Source organism: Pyrgilauda ruficollis, unplaced genomic scaffold (genome assembly GCF_017590135.1).
Source record: "Pyrgilauda ruficollis isolate IOZ18807 unplaced genomic scaffold, ASM1759013v1 scaffold33, whole genome shotgun sequence".
Classification (NCBI taxonomy): domain Eukaryota; kingdom Metazoa; phylum Chordata; class Aves; order Passeriformes; family Passeridae; genus Pyrgilauda; species Pyrgilauda ruficollis.
The window spans coordinates 1,837,698-1,847,631 of NW_024524711.1; the positions used below are offsets into that span (position 1 = coordinate 1,837,698).

A 9,934-nucleotide genomic window follows, 5' to 3' on the forward strand; every position below is an offset into this window, starting at 1 on the left:
TCACATATGTACATTAAAAAAAGTCTTTGGATTTGGTATATAGTTAACAATCATCCAGAAGGGGTCAGACCACTTCATACACAAGGCATTCTTACACAAGGGTGCACAGTGGACTGTAATCACACTGCTAGTTATGACTACAGTTTTCAAAACAACTTTTAAAGTAAAAGTTGAATCTACTAGTAAGTCCTTATTTAAAAATAAAAATAAGCTATTCCAATTATCAACTCATGTGAAAGAAAACCTGCATGCTTGTAGCTAATCTACCTCCAGAGCTCGTGTCTGGTGCTTCCTCTGTGGTTCAGAAACATCAGCAATGCATCTGTTTCCTAAACAGTTTCCCATGGCTCATGTCAGATAATGAGCAATCTGTGGTCGTTCAGTCATCTTCAAGGTCAAACCCCTTCATAGTGTTTCCAGTAAGTAAATGGGTCTTTAACTGACTTTTCACCTGACTTTTACAAGAATGCAGTATTAACCCATAGCAACTAAGGTATTGATTTAAAAAGTTATAGAAAACATCACTCTGTGTAGCTACCAACACTTAGTTCTGCTGGAGCTTTTGAAATGAGAAGAAGTAAAAAAACCAAGGAAACAGACACTGGTTTTTTGTGTCAGTCTAGGCAGTGTTTTGAAAACTCATCTAACACAGACGTTCAACAGTTAAATCTGCACGCTAAATATTTTGTTCAATGAATGAGGTCTGCTTTACTTTCATATTAGCTCTCAGATGTTATTATGAACTTTTAGCCAGATGAAAAGAAAGCCTCCTTCAGGGTAAAACAAATAGCTGTAGTATGCTTCAGACAATAAGGAATACAAACTGCATGGAAGGATTTTCCATGATTTAACTGTCACCAACAACAGACTAATGAGTCACAGACAACAGCTTAATACTTAGAGCTTATTGCTAAAGAAAAAAAAAATTTATGTGATTTCGAAGTATTAACAAGAAAACACGAAATGAGTTTTGAATAGATCTCTGTGGTGTCCCAAACCAGGTTAGCTGTAACCACCCAAGTGAAACTCAGAGTGGACACTGGACTCAGGCAGGCTTGCACTTCACCAGGCAAACCAGACTGAAAATGTCAGCCATTGTTTTGTACTCAAAAAGCATATACTGTCCCTGCTCTTCTTTAACAGAGAACTGCAAGGGCCAGAGAGCTTCACCAAGCACATTCCAACTGCTAACAAAGTAAGCTCCACATTCCTCCTGTAAAATATTCCAAGAAATGGTATTTGTGCCTCATTTATTTTCAAGAGGGATAAGTGATCCAGCATAAGAGGGAATCTTTGTTGGCAGAGCCCTCAAACTGGGGAAGAATTGCTACTGGAAGAAACAGGAAAGAAGCAGAAGTAGCTTTACAAATAGTGTATTTGCTGAAAAAATACTGCCTAATATAGTTTTCTGGGGAAGTCAGAAGAACCTTGGCTGGCTATTCCCATGACTGAAAGTAAAGAGCTGTTGAATGCATGTACAATCATCAGTCCCATAAGCAACTCTGCCAGGGAGGGAAGACAAAATTTCTCAAAATAGGGCGAGACCCTTCTTAAGTATCAAAAGCTTTTGTTTTCAGAACATTTCTTCCAAATAGAAAAGAGCTTGCTTATTATTCCAGATAATTTGGAAGAGAACAGAGTTCTCATTTCTACAGTGTTTTGAAAACTCATGACATTAGTTTTATTTACTGCAAGTTTCCAGGAAGCTCTTACATCTGAGTAAAATCTTGCAAGCACAGCACCTTGTAGCAGCTGGCAGTTCTCTTAAACGATCAGCGTGCTCAACCACACTGTTCACAGCTTCTTGGGAAGGGCATTCCCCACTGCACAACCACAGGTGATCCCACAGAGCCGCTGAGGCCATGCAGGGTTTCACACAAAACCAAGTCACACTACATTTTTGTACAAAAAGTGATCTCAGACACTTGGAGGTATCCTCTGGGTTACTTTGTAGATTAGCTTTTAAAGGAGCATGAGATATAGGATAAAAGCACTGCAGAAGTACAAAGAATTACAAACTTAATCTAATTGTAATAACACCTGCAAGTGATTTAACGCTTTGAAAAGTCAGACTACCGAAAGAATATATTCAGACAGATTGCCCTTTTTCCTACTCCTTCCAATGACATAATCAATCCTTGCAGGGCGCTGCAAGACTTAGTAGTCTTCAGAGATGGTTTTTACTATTATCTGATGATCCTATCAGTCCAAAGACACCCTAGTCTAAGTCCCATGAGGACGCTTTGGATGTTTTGCTGCTCCCAAGTTCCACACTTCACAGCAATCTTTGCTCCACACGAACAGGACGGCAGCTGCTGGGAATCAAACACCTCAGCTAAAGACAGCAAGGTACATGAACATCACAGCAAGGTGCATGAAGGCAACTCCTTTGGCACTACTCCCTCCCTCACAAGGGAAAAGGTGAGCAAGAGAGAAGAAGAAGAAAGCCCCTAACACAAAAATGAGTTCAGAAGATCATGGATCACAGATCATCTTGCACTTGATTTCAAGCACGTCAAGGTCATGTTCATCAGGGGCCATGTAACTACAAGGAATATCACACTGAATGTTCACAGCACCGGGTGCTTAAAATGCTATTGTTTTTTCCTGTTCCAACCTCGTATCTCGTTGCAATACTTGTGCATTTCACAAAACACTCAAGAGCCCAGACTATTGTTCCCTGCACTCCCAGAATGAGGTTATAGGTATTTTCAGACTGCTCTCTACTGCAAAGATCTTTAAGGCTCAAATTGGACATCCCATTCTCTCCAGACAATGCACAAAGTGTAAACTCACCCATTTTCTGGGTTATCCCTGAAACAAAATCTGACAGTGGTAGCAGTCCCACTACTAGGGAAGTGCCATGGGAAGCAGCTTTACCCAAAGCACACAACCATACAGTTCCCTGGATTGTGATGTGGAGCAAATTACAATAAATTACAGGGTTTAAACACCTTCGTCAGTCCTAACATAACTAGGCGGGTCCCTGAAGCTGTACAGCTACAGACATCACCTGGCTCTAAAAAACAACATGGAAAAAAAAGATATCCTCATCAGGCTTCTAACACAGCAGCAGGGACTACTCAAGGTGAGTCCAAAAAATTCAAACATTTTAAGAGATTTTAAGAGATCATTCTCCAGACACCTGACGTCTCCCCACCCCTGTGGCTGTGACACTCCTGAAAACTGCTGACAGTTAGAAATCTGCACACCTCTCTGTAGCCCCGTGACACTTCCGCAGGAATTACAACACATTTCTGACCTTGAGAAGTGCAGCAAGGTATTTTAAAGCAGTTTTTGTGCACACCTGGGAATGCAGAGAAGAGATCCAGAGAGAAAGAAAGGAAAACATGCAAACCATTTTCCAAATGTAGAAGGAATGTGGAGCCTCAGATAGTAAAATACATAGTGAGAGGCTGGAGGACTTTTTTCTGAAGGTACCTCTGAAGCTAAAATTCTTTTAAGAAGGCATCTTTTTCATACACATTTCTAATTTAAAAAGTCAGTTTTCAAAATTTAAGTTAACGATAAATTTTAGTTTATGAATTAAACCCTGCCTTGAGAGCACCTAAAGATGCTTGTGTATCCTTCACTGAAAAGCCGGGTACTAATTTTTGATCACTAAATATTGGTCAGTTTCCAAACCAGTGAATTTGATGCGTTCTGTATGTCAGTAACCCTGATACCTGACATGAATATTGAAGGAACAAGTGGCTTTTACAACATGGTAAAATGCCAAGCATTAGTAATGCTAGATGCCAATACAAACTGCTGATAGTCCTGTCAAGAGACGTGGTAAGACAGTTTTAGCAGCTGGAAACTAATGCACTCAGTCATTAATTGCATGCACCAGGCCAGCCTGAAGTGTATGGTTTTGTTCTTTCCAATTAAGGTAAGTACAGACCTCTCATGTTGTGAAGTTACTTTGGGGGCATATGAAGAGAATTTGAAAGTGCCTATTAACCATTGCATTTGGACACAGAGAAGGCAAGCAACTGCCAACTGGTTTTTCCACATGATTTTCCTATATTCTTTAAGAACCTTCAAAAAATCCTATCTTAACTAACCACACATACTAACATTAACAGGAAGGAACACTTAATGGTAAAGAAATTAGCATCCCCTCTCAAGGAGTTTGATGCAAAACCCAAGGATAAAGTGATATTTTGTGCTTTATGCGTTTTTCTTGTTCTTCTCTCTCCCTCCTGTCCATGACCAGTGTTAGCAGCATTACACCAACATCTTTATTCTCCACCTAGAAGTGTTCACCTAAAAATAGAAACCCTGCTGACCTAAAAATAAAGCCCCTGTTTACAAATTCTGTATTTAACATCAACTACAGAATCACTCATATACGCACACAGCATCCAGACTTCCCTGGGTTTAGACTACAGACAGCTGCTCCCCTGCAGGCTCATCTCTGGGGAAATGCAGCTATGCAGAAGTGCCCAGGGCTGGGCAGGGCAGAACGAGGATGGCTGCTGGAGAACCAAACCAGCCCACAGCAGGAATGTGCCCTCACAAATGTAAGCACACGTTCATTATAAGCTGTGATGAGCTCTGTTTCAGACAGGAGTCTGCACCAACACACCCCAAAAACACATGTCCCCATGTGACTCAGCATCCAATGGTTACGCTTATTAGGCATGTGCAGCCAGCAAACCTAGTCACAAATCCCTTAATCACAGGTCAAAAGAGTCGTCAAAGCCTGCACTGATGGGATCAGAAAAATGCTGAAGAGTTTTAAACAAGGAACATTAGCTCCTACGGAAGGGCAGAGGTACTCAGAGTGTACTCAGAGAGTAAATCATCAGTGATTTACAGCACCAAAGTGACCTCTTGGACCAGCATCCAAAAAAAAAAAAAAATAGTATAATTTACTTTAGAAGTTTCATATTTTTAAAGCATACTGGAAAACATGAGGCCATAACTATAGTATTGTGCCCAGTTCTGTGGGCCCAGCACAAGAGATAAATGATCATACTGGAGACAGTCCAGCAAAGGGACTGCAGCATCTCTCCCGTGAGGAGAGGCTGGAGCACTGGGACTGTTCTGCTTGAAGAAGAGAAGGCTCAAGGGAAGGATTTTATAAATGTGGATAAAAAGTAGGAGGGAGGGTGCAGAGGTGACAGAGCTGAGCTCTGCTCGGTGGTGCTGTGACAGAAGCACATCTAAGGGGCACGAACTGAAACAAAGGAAGTTCTCTCTGAACATCAGAAAATACTTTTTTTACTGTGGGGGTGACTGAGAATTTGGACAGCTGCCCACGAAGGTTGTGGAGTCTCCATCCTTGGAGATACTCAAAAGCATCTGGACTTTTCCCTGAGCAACCTGCTTTAGCTGGCTTTGCTTGAGCCAAGGGTTGGATCAGGTATCCCCAGAGGTCCCTTCTAACCTCAGTCATTCCATGATGATGTGAAATAAAAAGACTAATTCTCTTCAATTACTGATGAGACACCTAGAGCAAGTTTTAAAAGAATACATCAAACTTCATCTAAAGTGATCTACAGGTGAAGCGTTCTTTATGGACCACCACAGAAAGCTTTCTGCATTAACCAGGAACTTATAGGAAGCTGCAACCAAACAGATTTTCAGTTTTTATTAAAATGCAAATTAGTTTTTAAACTTAGAGACAATTTTGAGTATACTCAAGGCATGTTTAGAGAACACTTCCTGTGGGTTTTTTTCCTCATTAACACAGGAAAATATTAAGCACATATAGTGACCCAGGATGCAAATAGAACAGATTTTTTTCAATGCAAGCTGTGAATCTTTACATTCCATTACCCTCAGAAGGAAAAAAATCTGCATTTTCAATCATTTAAATACCTCTGAAGATCTGGTCTTGTAAGCCATAGAATTAAATTTACTGCTCCCAGAGCATGCACCAGGAGAAAGACTGGGTGTTCAAGAGAGAAGGTGAAACACAGCAAGAGGCTCCCACCCACAAATACAGCATTTCTGATTTGCATCTGACAACTGCTCTTTCAGCTTAGTCAAGACAAGAAGATTTACTGTGCAAATGAAACCATACTATTAAGGTGAAGAAAAACATCCAGAACCTACTCTCTCTGAAGACTGCAGAGCCTGTTAATATTTATGAAGTCTGAAGTAGCTTCAAAGACTCTTTACTTCATTTTTTCTTATGTCATAACAAAAAGCAGCGCTAAGTCATTAAATTTTAAGGGGAGTTTACAACTAAACTATAACTCTTTTAGTAAATTGTGACCTCTAGGAAAAGGCCTGATTTCTTTGGTTTGGGAGCGTGTGTCCTATACCAACGGCAATGAACACAAGGTGCAAAGAGGAAACTTGCATGTTCAGAAACTTCAAAGATCAAAACATGAAAACCTCAAAGCACCCAGCATTACAACTGAAGCACTACATTTGTTGTCTGTATTTCTGTGCACAGATTATTACATGGATTAATCTGCCAGGTTAAGGGCAGTGGGCAGAGAGAAAATCTGTTTTGAAAAACCCTGATTAAGCACTTACTGTCAAAAGCTTTCCCTCTGATCAAACTCTGTGTCACAAAAATAACAAATTAGAGAAAGTGATCTCTCCTCCTAGCATGGATGCTGCAAAAGTCTGTGTAGGAAAGAAATAGAACCAGTTACAGGATAAAGCTAGAAAATTGCGTACTTTATTTGGGCCTGACACAGTTTTGGACAAGAGAGCCTCCAATTCAAGATGACAGAATTCTCTGAACATAATACTGGAGTATTTTAGTTATAGCCAGGGCTTTCAAGACTTTGAAATTAGAGAGCATTTCTGCTAAGGCTTACTGGGGGTAAGAGAGGGAGGAAGAGACCACAACAAACCACTGAATAGCTACATAACTTTAACCCAAAAAAACCAGTGAGGTATATGCTGCCCTTGACTCAAGCCTTCCTGAACAGTATTTATTACCCAGACCTATGAAAACCAAAACATCAGGAAATGTGATCCACTATTGCTTAAATAAAAATTATTCACTATAAAATTGTTAATGGGACCATACGTTACACAAAACACAGACTGGTGTTCAAGAGTCCCTATACATTTGATGGCGATACAGTTAAAAAATAAAACGTGCATTTTCAGCAGACAAATAAGGAGAAATGAGATCTTTGTTATTCTTCCAACAGATCTGTCATCACTGTGGGGGTTAAACAGCTAATGCCTCTCCCTAGTTTTGAAGTCTCTGTATTATGGATTGAACACTCAAGTACCAGAATGACGCTGAAAACATACCACATGTATGTAGTACCACATGTATACACTTTGTATGTATCCACAGACAACGTTTCACACCCAGTACCTAAACCTGACCTTTAACAGCAGCACTAATCACTTCTCAGACACTAAAAGGGTTCCTTTGCCAAAATAAAGTGTTCCAGCTGGGGTTTTTCCCCCCAGGTCTCAAACACTGAATCTCTTTGGCACATAATACTGCTCCAGCCATTCATTCTTATAATGAACTTCTATTCCTATAACCTTTCAATAACATTCATGGGAAGAGAAGGGGTAGGGGCAGAGAACAGTTTCTGCTGTAAATCACTGGGAATTAGCTTCCAGCTGGAAAGACAGCAGGGCTGCCAGTCAGCCCTCTGATTTTGCCTCCTCATTTCCCCTTCTACCAGTCTCTTTGAAACCAGGTCCCATGAAAGAGCAGAGCCGGGACAGGCTTTTCCCAGCTGCTGCCCTTAATTCCTCGCCCCCGCACCAGGCACTGATGTCAGGTCACCAGGACACAGCAATGCTGGCAAGGCATCAGGTCAAAGCCTGGGTGATGCCTCCACCAGAGCAGAAGCCATACCATGCCAAGGAGGAGCACACACACATCCAAACAGCAGCAGCCAACCCCAGGCTGCTCGAGAGCCACCCCCAGCCAAGGACATGTGAGCAGATTGCATCTCAACAGTGCCACAGTTAAATGAGAAAAAAACCCAAAACCAAACCTGTCAGTCTGATATCTGAACTCAGGTTAGTCCCACCTACCACCATCCGAAACCAGCTCCAAGAGCTTACCTGCAGAGCAGGATGCACGACATGGCTCATTTCAGTTCAGTCTGGCATCTCAGCCCAAAACCACCTTTATTAGGGCAGAGGGATGAGCCAAACATTCTTGTGGCCACCATATGAAAAATAGTGAAACATAACTCAGGCTTTCATGGAATTTTGCACAATTCAGTGCCATAACAACACCAATTTTGTATTTTATCAGTTTCAGAAATGGTAGCTTAACTGTCAGCTTCTGAAGAACACAGACTAGGACTAAAAAAAGCCTTCTCTTTCTGAACAACTAGATGTGATATTTGATAACTAAACATGGCATTAAAAAAGGAGTTAAGCTCACACTTCTAATTCTGTGGAATGAAACTATTTATCACATGTTAAAAGTAAAGGCAGGATACTGCCAGATAATGCAAAGCACAGGGACCTGAGAGCCCTACTTTATTAAATATTTCCTCTCCCCACCCACATCTCAACCACCACTGGAAATGTGATACCGAGAACTTGTCCATCATTCATTCCACAATCACACAAGCTTAACAGTACCACATCTACTAATCTAAAACTCCTAAGCTGTAGCAACAAGGCAAGACACAAAAACATGACAAAAAGCTGTCATTTCCCATTTGTGCACACAAGCCGAGCGATGACCCACAGGAGCACACAGAAGGCCACAAATCTACGCATACCTATTGACCTGTCTGCAGGAGTCCAGGCTGACAGCCTGAATTGCAAAACAGCCATTTACCATGCCATCCTCTCCGTCTCCTCCAGAGTAAGCTCTCCAGCAGTATTCCTCTGCTTCTACTGCTCCAACACTCCCGTGCCTCACTGCTCCACACCAAGATGCATCCAGACACTGCATGCTCTGAGGAATCAGTACATTGCTGGCTGCTGTTTAACATCAACGTGTGCCTAGCCCTGAACTCGGCTAGGCACAGCTACCGCTCAGGAGTCAAACCTCACAGCAGAACCTGCACTCCCAGCTCTTATTGCTAAATCGGATGCCACCCAGCTGCCACCCCGGCCGGGGGCGGGAGGAGGCAAAGGAGGGTGTGACGCAGCTCTGGCTGCTGCTCCCTCGCCAAGGGAGATCCCTGCTCGCAGCCGGGGAACCCCGCCGAGCACGGCCAACGGCCGGGAGCGCGGCTCTGCCAGCGACAGCCACCGGCAGCCACCACACCGGCCCCGAGACAGCAGCTGGGGAGCCCAGATAGGTCGGGCTGCGTGTGCCCACAAGGATGTGACCTTTACCGGGTTCACCGCCGCCCCATGCGCTGTGTTTACTACAGCCGGTGCCTTCTGGCTGGTGGCGGCGATGCCACCGCCTGTCCCCGCAGCCCAGGGCGGCTCCTCCGTGCCGGAGGGGCGCGGGGAGGAGAAGGGGGCCCCTGTTCCGCCGGGGAAGCGGGGAGGGAGCAGCCGGACACCCCCTGCGCGCACGGGCACGGCGTCCCGCCTGCCGCAACCGCCCGGACAGCCGGGCCACCGGCCGAGACCTCCGTTGGCTCCCCCGCAACCTCCCGGTCCGCCCCTTCCCCCCAGCCCCGGGAGAGTAGAACAAAAGGGAACGGAGGGACCAAAGGACAGCAACCCTCTCCCAAGGGTCCCCGACCGGGGGTGGCGAGAGACACCGCGCCCCGCACGCAACCCTGCCCCAGGGAGGTGGCGCCGGGCTAGTAGGCAAAGGTATAGACACACAAAAAAATTTATTGTTGTTATTATTATTATTATTATCATCATTATCATTATTATTATTCTGAGACGGCCAGCGAGGCACTCACCCTGCTCGGAAATCGGAGCAAACTCTCATTCACGCTCCCCGCCGTGCCCAGGCCGCCGGAGCCAGGCGACGCCCCGAGAGCCGCCGCCGCTGTGCTGAGCGGGGCCGGGCGCCGCCGGGGCCGGGCGCGCCCGCTCAGCCCGGACAAAGCGCGGC

General features: G+C 44.1%; 1 protein-coding gene across 1 annotated transcript in view; it reads right to left on the minus strand.

The window, feature by feature from the left end:
• GRAMD4 (GRAM domain containing 4) overlaps window positions 1-9,928 on the minus strand; it is a 75,931-nt gene extending 66,003 nt beyond the window's left edge. The window contains exon 1 of the mRNA XM_041474651.1: window positions 9,780-9,928. Within this exon, the coding sequence (XP_041330585.1) occupies window positions 9,780-9,808 (29 nt within the window). The 5' untranslated portion in view covers window positions 9,809-9,928. The remainder of the gene's footprint in view (window positions 1-9,779) is intronic.
• Window positions 9,929-9,934: the final 6 nt, after the last annotated feature.